The sequence below is a fragment of the Miniopterus schreibersii genome (genome assembly GCF_964146895.1).
Source record: "Miniopterus schreibersii genome assembly, chromosome: 7".
NCBI lineage: Eukaryota > Metazoa > Chordata > Mammalia > Chiroptera > Miniopteridae > Miniopterus > Miniopterus schreibersii.
In genome coordinates, this window is record NC_138108.1 from 52,672,734 (window position 1) to 52,692,375 (window position 19,642).

Sequence of the window (19,642 nt, forward strand, 5' to 3'; positions counted from 1 at the left end):
TCATGACTACAGGGCAGGAGTGGAGGAGCGTGCTGTAATTCTTAGTGTGCTTGAGAAACTAAATGCTGGCAGCAAAAACCTTTTTGAGTCATTTTTCTCTAAATACAGATTTAGGAAATCCTAAAAAGAGTTCAGTTTTGGAGTTTCACCTTAACTATAGCTGCAGGCCCAGAGACAGACGTCTTTGAGTAGAAATGCCCTGCAACAACACTTGTATGGCGTACGGGTTATCACGGACTGAAACCAACTTTAATAATTAACAGCAAGAATGGGTCATTGGGGAGAGAAAGGGACATCTGTAATATTTTAAACAAAAATAAAATTAAAAAATTTAAAAAAACTATAAGGATTAGCTTTTTATAAAGAAATTATTCAATCTGGAACTCCAAAATGACTGTCAAAAAGCATTTTATTTTAAACATACCTTATAGGAAAAAGTGAAATTGTATTTTACTTACTGACATAAAAGATCCTTTTAAGACAAGATTTTCCTCCCTTGACAGTCAAAATATTAAAATTAAAAACCAAAACAATAATGAAAATATGCACTAAAGAATAAACGTGAATTAATGGGTATATCATAATGTTAGAACAGGTTGTTTTTACCTTTACGCAGATACTGATATATTCCCTATATTCAAAATGAAAAATTATAGTCATTATTAATTTATAAAAGGACTCATTGCAAGTTTCATTTGAATAGTCACCTCTCATTTACTTTTTAAAAAGAATATCAACTTTAAAAAATCATTTTAGAGAAACATATATTTTAAAGCCATATTGTGTAAACTTGTATATTCTGAGTGCACAATACTGTGCTCAGTACTAGGGAGTACAAAAGAAAGTAAAAGACAGAGTTTTTCTCAGAAGCTTATAATTTCACTGAGTAGGAGAAATAGATTCTCAAGGTTCTAGTTAGTGGAGAGCATATAACAGGGAGTGTTTCAGTAACCACGAGAACATGAAGGGTCATTGGAACGTAGAGGTCACAGTCACATCGTGGTCCAGGTGCAGGTGAGCTACGGCTGGATTTTGAGCAGTGTCAATTAAGATGTCTGAGGGAAAATGGTGGGAGGCTGTGGGGAGGGACTAGCTAATAAAAACATCAGTGGATGGGAATGAGCATAATATGTAGGAAAGGGTGATGAGACTTAAGTTTCCTCATGCTGAGGGCCCATATTGGAGAGAATATCACGGCCAGACATCTATAGCTACACTGCAAAGGGCAGACACATGGGTGGCACTGAAAAAGACAGTGAGGAAAATGCTGATAACAGAAAGGAGTTCCTGTGGTTTTGGAAAAGGCCATGATTACATCCTAACATCTTAGAGATGTTTTTTAGGGACTCAAGAGAAAAGGAGGGAAAAGCAGGTTTGGAAAAGAGAGTCTGATTTTAGAACTAGAGCAGGTGAGGTCCTGCTTTTCTCCTCTCCTCAATGTCAACCTCCTCCTGGCATATCCATCAAATCATCCTTAAGAAGATACTATGAACTAGTAACTAGTTATTATTATCTTTATTGAAGGGGATCGAATTTAAATAAATCTAACAAGTCTATCGTTTTTAACCTTTTTTTTTTCCAATCTATATTCACTTGGTAGTTATGATATGCCAGTAACGGTGTTATTCAATCCGTAATGGTGGATTTGGGGGGAAATGTCAAGGACAGTAAGGGAGAGATTCTCCAGAGCTCTTAAGATGTAAAGATTTCAGTGGGCTGCTACAGTAGCTAATTTTAGGACCAGCCTTCCCCTCTCTCTCTCTCTTTCTCACACACACACACAGACACAGACACAGACACACACACACACACTTTGTATTATGTTCTATAACACTTTTTCTCTTATGCCTACTTTTAAATTTTATTATCTTTAAAAAAATCTTAATGTTTATTTTTATAAGCCGTCTCATATGCTTTATGAACAAGACTGAAAATAAATAAAATCAAAGTAAGAAAGCTTCACTCCAATTCCTGCCAACTCGATGAATAAAATATTTTTCATTTGTATTTTCTTCCAACCTTTATCCATATGAATACATATTTTGCACATATTTGTAGTCAGCGTGTTTGAGTAAAAGAAGAAAAAAAAAGATTTGTTCTCTTTCAAGGAAGAATGGTACGTAAAGGTTGTCAATACTTCAGGGGGTTCCGTAAATAGGATCCCTGGTGGCTAAACTGTCCCCTCCATCCTGTTGGTGGAGTGGCATCAGGTAGGCAGCTTGCGGAGAATGGGTGTGTTTGGCCAAGGTGGGTTGTGTGATGAGAGGGAGGGGCCCGGCCATATGCTGTCTGACTCATCCTCTCAAGCACACGTGTCGGTTTCTCCTAGAGTCTGGACAGCCTCCCCCGTAAGACAGAGCATGACTGTGAAAGTAACTTTCCTGGGCTGCAATCCTTAACCTCCATGGACCAAATTTCAGAAACTAACAAGTGCTGGGAGTCAGCAAGCCTTCAGTAAATCACATACATAATAGCATCATTATTACTTGCTTTTGGCCCTCACACAATTGCCCTTTCTCTGGTTTGGAACTGCAGCCCGGGCTTCTGTGCATGTCTGACTCTTCCCCAGGATCCATAGCAATCTGTGGGCTACTAAAGGGATGCTGAAATGGAGCTACTTTAACTACCGCTTCATTCCCTTCCATTCTGTGTACAAAGCTGGCATATACCTATATAAATCATGTTAAATACACATGATTTGTAAATACAGAATTTCAGATCAGAGCTGCTCCAACATAATTTCTAAGACCCTTTTGGGGGGGGAGGGCGTGTAATCAGCAAGAGATGGGAGATAAACATACTGCATAATTTTGAGCATGGACTTTAATCATTTCCCTGTAATTATCAGCTCCATTACCACTGACAATTTACCTTTCCAGGCCCTCAGTTTCTTCATCTTGATTTTGGGTATATTTGTGCTCTCCTCAAGGTTAGTGAGTTTCACCAGAGTGAGGAACATGAGTGGCACAGTGGTTGGGGTAAGCAGGCAATTAGTTCAAGTCTGACAGTCATTTGCCAAGGCTAAGAGAGTGGAAAATGACCTCCTTGTAGCTGATATCGCAGTGAAGAGGCTCCTCTTTCTAATATGAACACAGGCTCATTTATATCTGCCTTCCTCCTACTAACACTGACTACCTAGATCACAAAAAAGAGTTTTCTACAGAGGCCAAACAAAGCCCTTGTTTACATACCACATGTGCTAAGCGTAAATCTTGACATTCCCTAACTCCAAATTCCAGGCAAACATTGTTTGGCTCAGGGACCTGAATATCAAGGCATACATGGAGCTTTGATATTAATCATTAGTGAATATAGGGCTACAAAGTACCCTAATCTATGAGGAGGTTAAAAAGAGGTGGGAGCCCAACTGTATTTGAATCAGAGCATATCCTTGTGACTTGACCCACTTTGGGCTGATGTAATCACAGGAATTTCATTCCTTGAAGCACTGGTTCATGAAAGCGCTTTGGGAAGCCTTAGAGCTATGCTAGTTTGGGAAAGTGATATAACTTCTGATTTGAACCCATAATATCTGCAGCCTCTTTTCTAGGGCTCTTATGGAGTTCATTTGATGTGTATGCAGGCTCTTTGTAAATGTTGCCACTCTAGAAATATAAGCGGTTATTATACTCTTATACAGGTTTTTGCTAGCTATTGGCTGATTGACTTTTTCCAACATTGATGTTCCTGTATAACTGAACTGAAATGTCTACCATCCCCACCTACAAAAGATCTTAAACTTTAGGAAGAAAAGTCACTTTTCACTTGCTATTATGGTGATCATTACTCATGAGTAGGCAGAATTTTGCCGGTTAAGATATGATTTTAGGGAGGCTTAGAAGGTTCCTTCTCTGTGCTCGATTCCCAAATATATTCCTGACAAACCTGCTAGCAATGCAAAGTTTCGAAATTGGGAATTCACTTCACTGTCACTTTTCCTAATGGAATGACAATTTAAGCTCTATCATTCAGACATACCTTATTAGGAATTGAGTTCATCTAATCATTTTTATGTTTTCAATAGAGGAAAGGAAATGAAACATAAGCTAATAGGGGCGAGGGCCAAAGTCTCAGAGAAATGGGACTAGAAAGAGAACACAGTGGGCATGCTGATATTGGAACATTTCTTTTTGTGGGTGATAGACTATTTGGACTGTGTTAATGATTTATATTGCTTTAGTTCTCTAGGTGACCAAAAAATCATACAAAATTATCTAGAAATAAATCTTCTCTACATCAGAGCCAAACTACTTGGTGTGGAGGGAAGAGAAGAGAAATGGATCTTACCCAACGGGTCTTGTGTCTTCAATGGCTCTGTCCACTGGGATCAAATCGCTGAGGTAGACATTGAAGTTTCCTTCTTTCCATCTTCTTTCTGCCTCCTTCTCTTTTCCCTGGGGAACAACCACAGGACGTCCAAACTGTCCTGGAGCTTTGGGGTCCCTTGGAGAAAGTGTCATATCGATGCTTAATACCTGGTGCATTTCACGGTCTTCAGGTGAAAGGGCTTTTGTGCGCCTTTGGCTGAGTTCTTCATGCTGGGCCTTGGCAGTGAAGCTGATTCTTGCTGGCTTTAGCCCCCCAGCTAAGGCTAAACTGGTTTGAGACATTGTTGCTCTCTGCGGGGCAAGTGGAGAGAAAGATGCCTCACTTCTATTCCTGGAAATGCGTTTCCCTTGGCTCTCACCCAATACTAAAGGAAATATAGTTTTGGGTTTAGGATTAGGGACCCGTTTGGTGTTTGTCTTTAGGCCCTCTTCCTTGGTTAGCATCACAACATGGCTTTCAGAGAAATTGAGTTTCTTCCCACCAGCCACTTTGGCTCCATCATCTTTTGGCAAGCCTCCCAGCTGTGTCTCATTAATAGATTGTTTCTTTAAGCTATCTGAGTTGGCAATGAACTTGGGAAAGGGCGGGTTCTCTTTGGCTTTGTGTTTATATGCGTTTAGTTCTTTGCTCTGGGACTCAAATTTATTTAAGGCTTCCCTAGGTTTTGGCACTGGTGGGCTGGCAGGGAGTGTCCTCTCATTTGCTGCTGCCTGTGATTGCTGCTTTGATCTGTCACTATTAAGCCTGATGGTCACATTCAGGTTCCTTTCAGCTGCTTGTTTCGATGTGTCACTGCTGTGACTATGTGTCTTCTGGGCCTCCTGGTTTATACCAACAGGTCCTGTGTGTACAGATATTATGGGCAATGAAGTTCCTCTTGCTGCCATGAATGTGGTTTTCCAGGCCCCCTGAGCTGTCGTGTGCTTTGGGGTCACAGAGTGAGAGTAGGCTTTAGGTTTGATGTCATGTTCCTCTGTCCTCGGCTTGGTAAAAGCCGCCGGGAGGGTCTGCAGATGTGCAGGGTGCCACAAAGGTGCAATTTTGGCACGTCCTGGCCCTTTCTGCATATTTCTTTCCCTCTGGGTTTGGTCCAAATCATCTTCAACCTTGAGCACACGTTCCTCAGCCTTTCTCAAGTTCTCTCTGCCCCATATGCCCTTGCCGTGGCCCCTTAGTGGGGGCTTCACCTCTTTTATGCTGCTGTAAAGGATCTTCATCTGGTCTGGCTGAACTCTGAACGCTATCCTCTCCCTTCTGACGATGTCCTCCTTCAGGACCCTAGCGTTGATCTCACTGAATGAGAGGCGGAGAGCTGCCATGTCAAAGAGCAGCCAGATGACAGAAGCTGCAAATATAAATGCCAGGACTCGCCCACTTCCTCGGAAAAACTTTCGGATCTTGTTCATGGTACAAAGGCTTCCCTTGCAGCCTGCCCTCCCTTTGAGCCTGCTTACCTTGAGTGCAGAGGGAGCTGAAGTAGCAGCAGCAGCAGCAGCAGCAGCAGAATTGCCAGAAAGCGCCCCCCCGCCCCTGAACTCAGCAGGAAACAGCAGTCCAAGGGGAAAGCTCAGCTCCTACCGCTTGTCAGTCTCTGCCTGCGTGGCATTTCACAGCGGAGCATCTGTGCGTGCTGGGCTGGCCCCTGGCTAAGCCCTGCTGAACACTGTCCTTAGGTCACTCTGGGAGCCGTGGATCCCAGCTGCCAGACAGTTCAGCATATCACTCGTCTTGTCTCCGGGAGCCCATGTCCACCTTCCTACAAGCCCAAGAAAAGGTGGGGGCCGGGCTGGGGCTGTGGCTTCTCTCCTCCCCGTTTTCAGTCTGCACGCTGTAACTCAACACCACTTCTCATAAGGAAAACATTTCAAGCCATTACCCAGAAAACTTCCTTCAGCTCTCACCTTCCGTGTTATGTGAGAGTGTGTATGTTTTCAGGGTAATTAAAGGGAAAGGGAGCTATCTCACTTGGAGGGCATGTGTTCCTGCTTTGTAACCCCACCTACCCCCATTCCGGCTCCTTAACCCTGTTGTACCCAGGTCTCCCAATGAGCTACCGGAGCAAGTAATCGCTGCCCTTCATGTTTCAGTGTGAAGGGGCAGCGGCTTAAAGAAGGGGCCCAGCATAACTTCAGTACTGGAGGTGGGTGTGTAATTAGGCTTTACTTGAGGGGTTATCAAAATGTTTCTTTGTAAGTCACCTGTTTATAACAGTCCATCTACTTTTATTGTTTGATTGAATAGATATAATGGCAACGTCATAGTGCTATAAAAGTTTCTAAAAACATACTCTCAGATTTGATACTTTTCTCATCGCAGGCCGTAGCTGTTTGCTGATTGCACCAAACTTGGACCAGACTTCGAGTGGCACCGGTAGACGGGTCAAAGAGCGGTTCCCACACAGACTCTGCCTTAGGGTCACTCTGAAGAAGTCCCTCTAATTTCTGATTAATTGATAGGGTGACAGGGTGGAGATGACAATGGAGAAATTTTCCAGGTATTTCTAATGTAAAGCCAAAGTTGAGAAACACTGGTCTACAATAAAATGTCTCACTGTTTGTTTGTTTGGTTAGTTTTTGAACATTGCCTATAATTTTTGTGAAATCCCTTCTCAGACAGAGTAAAACTTAATAAAAACTATACATTCCCAGAACGACTGAATCAGAATCTGCATTTTAACATCACCTGCCATAAACATTGTCCATAAAATTTGAGCACTGCCAGGAGCACTGTTCTCCGAGTCGTTCAGAGTGATCTGCAGACAGCGATACCGCTTGTCACTCTAGTGCTCGAAGGGGAATGGTATCCATGCTTTGAGATCTCAGGCTCCCAAAAACTTGGGAAAGAAAGAAGGAAAGATTCTGAATTATTTATACTTATGCATTGCCTCCTGTAGCATTTGGCCTTTAAGTTTATACTTTGCCTGAAGGGAGGGAGCCCCGATAAATGCAGCTATGGGGACTCGTTTCTTGAATCCCTGATTCTCCTTTGTATGCTCACTGATCTGGGATACCCACGTGGACGGCAGCAGGTAGCTCTGCCATTTCCTGCATGCACCATGGGGATGGAGTTCAGTTTTAAAATGCACGGGCTATTTTTGAAGAAGCTATCCTTAGACTTTAGGGCTGAGTAAAAACATAATCATCTCTGTTCATACTGTGATATAAGAAAACAAATATTAGTTGGATGGTGAAAGGTAGATAAATTATCAAAAGCACAGAAGTGAAGAGAGAGTACAGCACCTTATGGGGAGCACACATTTCTGAGAACCAGCATGATTGGAAACCCAGGTTTTGGTGTTAGCTTTTGTGCGTGCCTGTGTGTGTGTGTGTGTGTGTGTGTGTGTGTGTGTGTGAAGATGCGTGAATATAACTCTGGCTGTCATCTAAACATTTGTGTATGTTTCCTTTTTTTAAAATTTTTTTATATGTTCTGGAAGCTGGTTAAGAAATAGCCTCAGTCCCTAAGGCCCAGAGAATGAAGACTGCTGTGATCTTCCCTTAGGCATTTGTTCCTGAAAAGGGTTCCTTATATTAGTGGTGGTAAATTGTAATCAGTTAAGCCTGACTTTGAAGAAAGCAAGTCTTCTACCCTTGAAAGATAATATACTGTGCTTGGACAATTTTATGGACAATTTTAATTGATATTTGAAAGTAGAGCCATTCCAACATTTGTGCATTATAGGTCCCTGGCCAGTATTAATTTTTAATATTTTATTTTGATTAGGAAGAAATTTAATAAAGTTAAACATAAAACATTAATTGAGTATCTTCTTTGGATAAAGAACTGTGCTAGTTGTCAGAAGGAAGAAAATGAGAAGGTCCCTAAAGGACAAGTTGTCAATGAGTCCAAAACTTGTAACTCAAACACTAAGTTAACAAATATTGATTAATGATAAATTTGGGGATAAAAAGAGAAAATAGCTCAAGGAGACTCTGATAAGGGCTTCACTAACTCAGACAGAAAAATAGTTTGAGAAAAAAGAGAAGTTTAGATTTAAATATGTTGGATTTGAAATATATGTGGATTATATAATCATGTATATACTGAACAAATATTTATTGAGTACCTATCATGTACTAGGCTCTGGGAGAACAAAGAAGCTAAAGCTCATAGTTTAGTGCAGTTGTTTTCAATTTTTTTATGCATTAAAAATCTCTTGGGGAGGGATTATTAAAATTTAGATTACCATCCTCTACCCTTAGAGATTCTGAGGTTGGATGGGCCCAGGAATCTAGATTTTTAACTGGAGTGTCAGATGATTCTGGCTGTGGAACGAGAACCACACTTTGAGGTTTGCTGATTGGTTCAGTGGCAGAGGCAAACATTAATAATAAAATAGGAGAAATGACACAAGTAATGAATTTATTAGGCTGGTGATGACTGAGTGTGAATTCACCTTATGGATAGGGAGGGGGACTTATAGAAGAGCATTTTAGCAAAGAGAAGAGCAGGCTCATAGCATTGTGGGAGGAAGACATGAGAATGACATGAATGAATTACAGCAATTTGTTTGACATCACCTGATTTTACAGTGGATTACCAAGCAATGAGGTACAAATTGTTAGCTGGGCCTGGGTTGTAATAGGCCCATAGGTCAAGTTAAGATTTAGGACTTTTATATTTCAAGGTATAAAAGTCATTGGAGCTTTATGAAGCTGGAGTGTGGCACTCTCATATTTTTGAATAGACAGCTGGTGGCCATGTGGAGTCTGGATTGGTAGTAGGCAAGCTAAAGGCTGGAACACCAATTAGGATGAATGCTACCTATTCATTGCCTCCTTTTCAATCATTATAAAAGATATGGAATAAAATATAAACTTTAATTGTAGATGTTATATCAGTCTAAGTATGAGTTATTTTTCTAGATCCAGAGGTGAAACTTAAAGCAAGATGACTTTCTAATAAAAGAATGGACCTTATTAAAGACACAGAAGATTAAAATATATATAAAGTAAAAATACAGTACACTTCCACTCTTTGAAAGCCTAGGGTATGTTTAATTTATAAGAAACTGCCAAAATGTTTTCCTAGGCACTTGTACCATTTCATATTCCCTCCAACAGTGTATAAGCATTCCAGTTAATCCAGTATCTTCACCAACAGTTGGCTTTTAAAATTTTTAATTCTTGTGGGTATATAGTAGTATATATTTGTGGTTTTAAAATCATATTTCCTTAATGACTCTGCTTTTGAGCAAATTTTCATGTGCTTATTGGCCCTCTACATATATTTAAAAAAATTTTATCTTTATTGTTGAAAGTATTAACCTCTCCCCCCCCCCCCCATCTCAGGCCTATACCACACTATTATCTGTGCCTGTGAGTTATGCATACATGCATATAAGTTCTTTGGTTAATCCCTCCTCACCTACCCCCCACCCCTACCTTCCCTCTGAGATGCCTCAGTCTGTTCCATGCTTCTATGTCTCTGGATCTATTTTGTTCATCAGTTTATTTTGTTCATTAGATTCCACATATGAGTGAGATTATGTGACACTTGTCTTTCTCTGACTGGCGTATTTCACTTAGCATAATACTCTCCAGTTCCATCCATGATGCTGTCCCAAAGGGTAAGAGATCCTTCTTTTTTATTGTTGCATAGTATTCCATGGTGTAAATGTACCACTGTTTTTTATCCACTCATCTACTGATGGGCACTTGAGCTGTTTCCAGACCTTAGCTATTGTAAATTGCGCTGCTATGAACATAAGAGCATATATTCTTTCTGAATGTTGTTTCAGGTTTCTTAGGATTTATTCCTAGAAGTAGGATCACTGGGTCAAATGGCAGTTCCATATTTAATTTTTTGAGGAAACTCCATACTGTTTTCCATAGTGGCTGCACCAACCAGCAATGTACTAGGATTCCCTTTTCTCCACATCTTGTCATTTGTTGATTTGTTGATGGCAGCCATACTGACAGGTGTGAGGTGACACCTCATTGTGGTTTTAATTTGCATCTCTCTGATGATTAGTGACTTTGAGCACTTTTTCATATGTCTATTGGCCATTTATATGGCCACTTTGGAGAAGTGTCTATTTAGATCCCCAGCCCCCCCTTTTAAAAAAAAATATCTTTATTGATTTCAGAGAGGAAGAGAGAAGGAGAGAAAGAGATAGAAACATCAGTGATGAGAGAGTCATCATTGATCGGCTGCCTCCTGCACACCCCCAACTGGGGATCCGGCCCGTAACCGATGTATGTGCCCTGACTGGGAATCGAACCACAATCTCCTGGATCCTAGGTCAATGTTCAACTGCTGAGCCATGCCCAGCCAGGCAGCCCATTTTTTAATTGGATGTTTGTCTTCCTTTCATTAAGTTGTATGAGTTCCTTATATTTTTTGGATATTAACCTTTACATATGTTTTTTGAGGGTCTATTCAAACACTTTTCCCATTTTTAAATAGATTTCTTTTTATCATTTTGGGGGACAAAATAAACTTCTAACAATGATAAATCTGTCCGTTATCTTGGTTCTAGGGATGGTTTCATAGGTGTATACACATCAAAAATTATCAAATTGTACACCTTTAAAACATGCAGTTCACTCTACGTCTATTATACCTCAATAAACCTTTTTTTTTTTTTTTTTAAGGATAAGGGAAAAATAAAGATAATTCTTAGACAAGAAGACAAGCTCAGTGTTGTTACAGCTTCTTACCATTCGAAGTAGGAGAAAGGTGGATAGAGCCCTTACTATACTTAAGGTCCTTGGCTCTCTGATCCGAAGAAGGAAATGTAATTCTGTCAGTGAGTCTCAACAAGGACAATGCAGGATCTCTGATTTATGTCATGTTCCCTCCAACTGTCCAGAGAGCAGGCCATTGTGTCCTTCCTTGTCCTGATCCAGCTGAATGCACTTCTGTCTCTTCGTGGCTGGACACAAAGTATCCACTGGTTCTTTTTTCTTTTTTGTTAATCCTAACCCAAGGGGACATTTTCCATGATTTTTAGAGAGTGGAAGGGAGGGATGGAAGGAGGAAGGAAGGAAGGGAGAAAGAGGGAGAAACTTGGATGTGAAAGAGACACATCAATTGATTGCCCCCCAAATGCACCCTGACCCAGGCCAGGGATTGAACCTGCAACCCAGGTACTTGACCTTTACCGGGACTTGAACCCGAGGCCCTTTGGTGCACTGGCCAGTGCTCTAACCACTGATCCACATTGGCCAAGACAGTACCCACTGATTCCTTTAACACATTTAATAGAAGCCAATTGCAAACTTAGAGTTCAACTGTAACATTGCATCTAAATCAAAATTGAGTTGCATAAACAGCTATAACAAAGGCCTACAGGCTTCAATTACAGTCTTTTTGATGCAAATCTTTTGTAAGATGTGGTATTTGTGAGTCTATTCTGGGGAAGGGGACTCCAGGCCCCAGGTCCAGGGGGGAGATTGTGCCAGAGACATGCTCCAGTAGTGATGTTTAAGGGCTTTAGAGATATGAGGAGGTGAGGGTGGATGGCGTGTTGGGGGGTAAACTCAATGCTTAGATGTGTTTGGTGACAATTAAAAGTTCTCAGGGAGCAAGAAAGGGAATATAGAATGCACTGAGGAAATACAGAATGAAACTAAAGATTTCTGCTTGGGAGACAGGGTGAAAAATATTATCCAACTGGATTTCTAACTGTAGCATGCCTGGAATCACCCAGAAGATACTGAACCCCCCACCCCCGAAGTTTCTGATTAAGCCTGGAGTCCCAGAATTTGCACTTACAATAAGTTTCCTAATGAGGCTAATGGTACTAGTCTGGGATCACACTTTGAGAAACATTGGCTTTTGCTGAGAATGAGGAACCTGGAAGGGAAATGTTTATAGAGGAGGAGGAGGATTTTGACTGTGCTCATCTTGAGGTTGAGTTGCCAATGAGATCTTTGATCAGAGATATCTTTTTTTTTTTTTTTTTTTTAAGTTGGCTTGGATTTTAAGAGAGAACCCAGGGTTCAGGGCCTTCTTGGAATTATAAGCATCTATTTAATACTGCATACATAAGCTTACTCAGGTACTGCATAGAGACAAGAATGGCTGAGAAATTGGTACAAAGAAGATAGAAAAAGTATAAAATAAGAAAGAGATGGAGAAAGGAGAGTTAGAGAAAGCAGAAAGGCTGATAAAGAATAATGCCATAAAATTCTAGGGAGGAGAGAATGGAAGCTATTCAACAGGATCAGATGTTTCTAATAAGTTAAGCAAAATATATTCTAAAAATAGTTCTTTAGATTTGCCAGTTAAGAGTTTATTGACGGCATTTAAGTGATTTTTTTTTTACTGATGTGAAATTCATATAACATTAAATTAACCATTTTAAAGTGAACAATTCGGTGCCCTTTAATACATTCACAATATTGTACAACCACCACCTCTAACTAGTTCCAATTTTTTTCTCACCCCAAAAGAAACCCCCATACTCACTAAATAGTCAGTCCTCATTCTCCCCTCTTCCCAGACCCTGGCACCCCCATCTGCTCTCTGTCTCTATGAATTTACCTATTCTCTCTATATTTTAAGAAAATCATGCAGTATGAGAAATTTTGAGTCTAACTTCTTTCACAGAGCATAATGTTTTCAAGGTTCATCTACTTTGTAGCATGTATTAATGTAATGCTTCATTCCTTTTTATGGCTGAATAATATTCCGTTGTATATTCATAACACAGTTTGTTTATCCATTCATCTGTTGATGGACATTTGGGTAGCTATTGGGATTAAAGCTACTATGAATGTGCATGTACATATATTTGTTTGAGTACTTGTTTTTAATTCTTTTAGGTATATACCTAGGAGTAAAACTGTTGGGTCATGTGGTAGTTCTGTTTAACTTTTGAGAAACTGCTAAGTTGCTTTCCACAGAGACTGAGCATTTTCATTCCTACTAGCAATGCATGGGGATTCCAATAGCTTCACATACTTGCCAACACTTGTTATTTTTCATCTTTTTAATTTATTTTTCAACAACTTTATTAAAGTATAATTGATGAAAAAAATAAACTGCATCTCTTCAAAGGATACAATTGGATGCATTTTGACATATGTATACACCTGGGAAGCCAGTGACACAATCAAGATACAGAACAATTCCTTCAATCACCAAGGTTTCCTCATGGGCTTTTTTAGTCCACCCTCCTCTATCCTGGACCCCAGACAACTAACTATTGATCTGATTTCTTTCTTTTTTTTTTTCATTAAAAAAAAATAATATTACAGCCATCCTTGTGGGTGTGAAGTGATACCTCACTATGGTTTTGAATGAGATTTCTGTAATGACTAATGATGTTGAGCATCTTTTCACGTGTTTGTTGGTCATTTGCATATCTTCTTTGAAGAAATGTCCATTCCAGTTCTTTGCCTATTTTGAAAGTTAGGTTTTCTTTTTGTTGTTGAGTTGTAAAAATTCTTACTATATTTTGGACATTAGATTCTTATCAGATAAATTTTTTGTACATATTTTCTCCCATGCTGTACGTTGTCTTTTCACTTTCTTGATAACATTCTTTGGTACATAAAAGTTTTCAAATTTAATAAAATACAACTTAACTATTTTTTTCTTTTGTTACCTGTGCTTTCAGTGTCATATTTAAGTATCCTTTGGTAAAACCAGGGTCATTAAGATTTATTCTTATGTTTTCTAGGATTTTATGATTTTAGTACGTACATTAGGTCATGGATCCATTTTGTATTAATTTTTGTATATGGTGTTAAATGAATCATTTAAAAAGAGTAGTGAGGCCAAAAGGAGTGAGAAACTGAATAGAAAGAATATATATATTTTTAAAGAATTTTGGCCAGAGGGAAGGCGGACAGGAGCTTCTGGGTGAAGGTGGGCAAAGGGAAGAAAAATGGAGACATCTGTAATAGAGTCAACAATAAAAATAAAATAAATAAATAGAATTTTGCTTATCTTTACCAAGTACATTCATTGTGTGTTTCTTTATTTAATGTCAGACTTCTTGCTTTCTAGATTTCAGGTTCCACGAAGGCAAAGACTGCATTTCTTTTATTCATTTAATCCTTAGAGCCTAGCACTCAATCAGTATTATGTTCTAGGCACTGAAAATGCAACAATAATTAAACCACCCTCTGTAGTTCACACTTTATACATGGCTTAATAAACAGATAAAAAGTATAATTTTCGCATTACACTTTTAAGTAGTGATGCATGCTAGAAAGAGAAATAAAGGGGATAGGGAGAGGAAAATGGGCATACAATCAGGGAAGCCTCTTTAAAGAGGAACCATCTGAGCAGAAACCTAAATCAAATGGGGAAGTGAGCCAGGGGATTCCAGGTGGAGAAAAAAGAAAGCCAAGACCTGAAATTGGAAAGACGCCTGACATTTGGGGGATGGGTAGGGTTGTGAGTGTAGTTGGAGTAGCATGAATGTGAATGAGAGCGAAAGGAGGTATATTTGGAGAGGTAGACAGGGGCCAGATTTCATAGTTGTTTTATTGCACAATGATTGTATTGGTTGAAAGAGTGGGCCAGCATTCACAGCATTTACATATATTACCTCAAGCAGTCTTTTCTTAAAGTCACCTTTGTGAAGTAGGTACTAGTGTCCCCACTTTATAGGTAGGAAAACTAAGGCACAATGAAGTTAAGTAACTTGCCAAAGGTCACACAACCAATCAAATAGTTTTGGGTCCAGAATGTGAACCAGGAAATTTGAATCCACTACACCACTGTTTCATAATCTCTTTTTCATCATGGGATCCCACTCCCTGGAGAAAAATTAAATTAAAACTCTCTCTCAGAAGAAAGTAATTAAATACTAAGAAACAGAATTTTGTCAAGTGGCGTTGAGCTTTGGAGGGCCAGAAACCATTGTAATATGTTAGAATTTTTTGCCCCCTGGAGGGCAACATCACCTCATTAAATGCATTGCACTAAACTATAATGCTTCTCACAAACACACAGTTTTATAGTAAAATTTTATTATAAATAAATGCTTTTCTTATAAATAAAATTCTCTCGTATAAATAAGTACTTTACTGTATAATTTTCTTAAATACAGAAATAAAAGGGATAAGTCCGTACCTTGGTGAGACTGCGTTTTATTGGAGGACAGAGAAAACCTGAACGCTTTTGAAGACTAAGGCCTAGAGTTGATAAGACTAAAGATTAGGAAGGAGGGAATACACCTTATCAGATTAAAGTGACAACCCAGAAGAGACAGGAAGCCAGTTGAAGAACACAGGTGGATTATTTAGTTCATTTTAGAAATGACTAAGAGCTCGTTTCGTTTTGAAATTGTACCTGTTCCAGGGCAGATAAGGATGAGTGGAGAGGAAAGAAAGGGAAGTTCCCGGGGCTTGTGCCCGATGGATGGCTACTGACTGTTTAGATGCGTAGGAGGCAGACGGTGAGGAGTTGGGGGTGCGAAGGGGATCAGTGTACTTGGTAAAGGTTGGAATCAGTCGCTATGAAGAGAAACAAATGCTTCTAACTCAGAATAAGAGTAAGGATTGTCAGAGAGCTCTGAGAGCCCTGCTGGCCTTTAAACCGATGCCTCTCATCTTGGGGGGGGAAACACCTTGAGTCACGATACAACAGTGTGGGGATTTGGACAGTCCCACAGCACTCACGAGGCAGAGTGTCAAACGGCGATGGGGAAGCAGATGTGGAGGGGTGATTTCCCACCCGGTGGTGGGGAGCCCGATGTCCTGGAAAACTTCTTGAAGGAAGCAGAATGGGTGGATCTTGAAGCATTAATAGAACATCTACAGATTTGAGTAAAAACTAGGTAGTAAGGTTTTTAGTTTGTGTGTGTGTGTGTGTGTGTGTGTGTGTGTAAGGGAATATTCTTAAATGACTACAGGTATGTCAGGGAGTTTATCCTTTGAAAATCTGTTACTAATCATATAAAAACCCTTCATCTGTCTCTTTTGGCCAAAACTGGATTAATCTTCAGCTGCTCTCTGACATCACTCACTTAAAAGTTTCAATGATTCATACGCAAGGCTTGGGTTTAAAAAAACAAAGGCCTGGGTCAGTGCCTTCAGGGCTTGGCCAGAGCAAAGCAATCATGTGAAGTGAAATGAGCTCTTGGTGCCCAAGCCCCTGTCCTGCCCCCAGGAGCTCCACCTGCCTGACCTGAGCCACCTCTGTAGTATTCCAGGTGCTCCAGCAGCAGTGCCCTGGGAACGTGTCCTGACTCCTCTGCTGCTCATGCGGCCAACCCTGAAGCCTGCCTGCTCTCTCCGTGATCTCCATTTCGGCCAAGAAAACCGAAGAGGACAGGAGGAGAGCAAGAAGTGCAGTGGGAGGGGCAGGCGGCAGGAGCTATAGAGGGCGTGTGAGGGCACTTTTCATGTGCTGTGAAGAAGTGGGATGAAATGAAAGCCTTTCAAAAAGAACTTGATGCTGCGTCACATCTCTCCCCACCACCACCAACTCAATTTCTGCCCCCAGGAGAGAGATCAAAATATCTCTCTGTGGGATGAAATGATGACAATGACTTTGGATCCAATTATGTTATCATAACCTGGAAATAACCCTTCCATTTGAGGCTTGCTAAAGTACTGAACTGTAAAACTCAAATTACAATGTGAGAAATGAAAGAGATTTGAACTCAGGGCCCTTTGGACATTTTCCTCAATATCAAAGAATACTTTTTATTTCTGCTCTGTGAAAATAAGATAGGAAACAGACAAGTGATAAACTAACTGAGAAATGGTGGAAGCAATACCTAATTGGAAACAAAACTAAGAGAAGAAAAGAAAAATGGGTTCAGATGAATGTGAGGCTTGCAGTTATCACAGGATCTGAATTTGTTTCCATTAGCACATATTTTCAGAGTTACTGAATGATGTGAAGTGTCTAAGTGTTTCCCTTACCCTTGGGAACTGAGGATTAAGTAACTTTTTAAGGCTGGGCACACAGCAGACAGGAATATGCAAGTATCCACTCATGGTTGAACTAAGCAATGTAAATAAAGCTTTAAAGTCTCCCTGCTTCTTTCCAGAGGGATGCAATAATCCTGAAAGTAGTTAAACTCTCCCCATGAATTGGGGCTGGATTGGAGCCATGCAAAGAAGGAGCACTTGAGAGAGAAGAAAAGATGAGCAATGTGCATATTTTACATGTGCACACATATGTGTCTATATATTTATCTGCAGACATGCAAGCTCCATGTGTGGCTTATGTTTGTGTGTGCATATTTATACACATATGTATGTGTAGAGTTCACAGAGCACACCCAAACAAATACACACCAGATGTGCCGATTTCGAGCTCAGTAAGAAAAAGTGAGAGAAATGAAATGGCTTTTGAGGATATTGGTCATACTAAGGTATACTGCTTTTAGGAGGGCATGTCATATGTTTTGTGCATGTTTATTTTGGGTAAGAGGAGACTCAGGGGAACATAGTAACTGCTTCAAATTTTTGGATATCATGTGAAAAAAGGATTTAACTCATTCCATATGGTTCCAGAGGGTAGAAATGGGGCTGAGGCAGAGCAGATTTCGGTTCTAAATGAGAACAACTTTCTAACAACTAGTACTACACAAAAGTGACATGCATTCCTTCTAAAAGTAGATAATGATCTGCCTGCTCTTGGAAGTGACATGTGGCAGAGGCTGCAGGGCCATCTGTCATGAAAGTTGCAGGGGGCAGCCTTCCATTTGGTGGGGTTTGGACTACAGTCATTTGTTGCACCATCTCGGTTCTGAAATTCAATGGTTCTCTCAAATAGATACACACATTTTGAGGGAAGTCAAGTCAGGTAATGGCTTTGGTTTTCTGACTTTTTATTTTATTCACTGACTTATGAGCAGCTGACTCCTATCTCTAGGTTCTAGATAGAGCATTTTTTCCTGTCTTTTATATGATTTCTGTTCTCCCCACTTATTTTTCCTCATCTTTAATTTATGTGTTTTCTGTTTTTTCCCCCCTTGTCTTTTCTTCATTCTGCTTGTGCCCTGTAGACATAAGGGATGGAGTGAAAGCAATGTTTGTTGAGAAAGTAAAATGAGGAAGAAAAATATTTAACTCGGTTCACTTTTATTTCCACTTCAAATCCTGGCTGTGTTTAAGTATGTAACAAATGTGTATGTATACTTGAGAGAGAGAGAGAGAGAGAGTGTGTGTGTGTGTGTGTGTGTGTGTGTGTGTGTGTGTGTGTGTGTACACCCTCAGTGAGCTGTAGTGTTGCCTGGAAAATAAAGCTTGTAGTATTTTTAACCAAGACAGTTCATTTCCCAAGTGGATGTTTGTAGGAGTTGGGGGGTGGCAACCACTTTTGATTGTCACAATGCCTGGCATTTAAGGGGAGAAACGAAGGAATGCTCAGTGCCCTGCAACGTTTGAGACAGTCCCATCCAACCAAGTGTTATGCCACCGCAAATGACAATAGGGCCACATTGAGGAGTACTAGAAAAAGGCTTTGGAGATGGACTATTTGGGTTTGAATCTGGGTCGGTCATTTTTAGCTCTGTGATCTGGGGCAAGCACTTTAATCTCTGGGCTTTTGTTTTCTAATCTGTAATATGGAGGATGGTAAGAGCACCTATATCACAGTATTGCTGGAAAGATTAAATCAGTTAACGAGGTAAGTGCTTAGAGGAACACAGACAATAAAGCACACTCAACAAGGGTCAGCAACAATTTTTATTTTTCGGAAGTGGGTATTTGGATTCCTTTTATGTGTTGAGTATATGAAAGTTTCTATATGCTTTAACCAGTTTCAGGGACCATAACCCAACAAATCAACATGTAAAAAAGTGTGGTCTATGGGGTTGTTAAGCTGCTATGATGCCGCCATGGACACATGTGTGTAGTAATCATTGACAAGATAAATTAGTCTGCCTTTCCTTCTCCGCCTCTCACTTATATGTACCCTAGCACACACACACACAGCTGTAATTAATAAAGTATACATTCATTGAAAGTCCTAGCAGTTTTGTCAGTATGTATTTGCTCAATAAGTGGATACAAAAATACATTTACAATATGTGGGAACCTTGGAATTTTGCAATAGTTTTTTTCTTTAATTCATTATGCTTGAAAAGTTTGTGATTCATACAACAGATCATTACTAATCTTACTAAATAATGAAGATTATTTTATCTTTTTAAAGACTGACTCAGAAGTCATTTCAGTATTTGCCACATTCCAAGGTCATATTCATGGATTCTAAAAATAATTCTGTCCTAGTTAGTTCTAGAAATCACATATGATTAAGTGGAATCTGTTAAAACATTGTAATGTCATAGAAATTGCTTTTAGAAAAAAATCCCTCATATTAACTTGTTTACCTTTCATTTTTTATCTATTTTATGAAAATAGAGTCAAGATTCTTCATAATAGGACTTTGT

The 19,642-nt window shown here is 39.8% G+C and overlaps 1 protein-coding gene across 1 annotated transcript in view; it reads right to left on the reverse strand.

Annotated features, from left to right (window-relative positions):
• GALNT5 (polypeptide N-acetylgalactosaminyltransferase 5) overlaps nucleotides 1-6,242 on the reverse strand; it is a 40,133-nt gene extending 33,891 nt beyond the window's left edge. The window contains exon 1 of the mRNA XM_081143528.1: nucleotides 4,288-6,242. Within this exon, the coding sequence (XP_080999654.1) occupies nucleotides 4,288-5,735 (1,448 nt within the window). The 5' untranslated portion in view covers nucleotides 5,736-6,242. The remainder of the gene's footprint in view (nucleotides 1-4,287) is intronic.
• Between the last annotated feature and the right edge of the window lie 13,400 nt (nucleotides 6,243-19,642).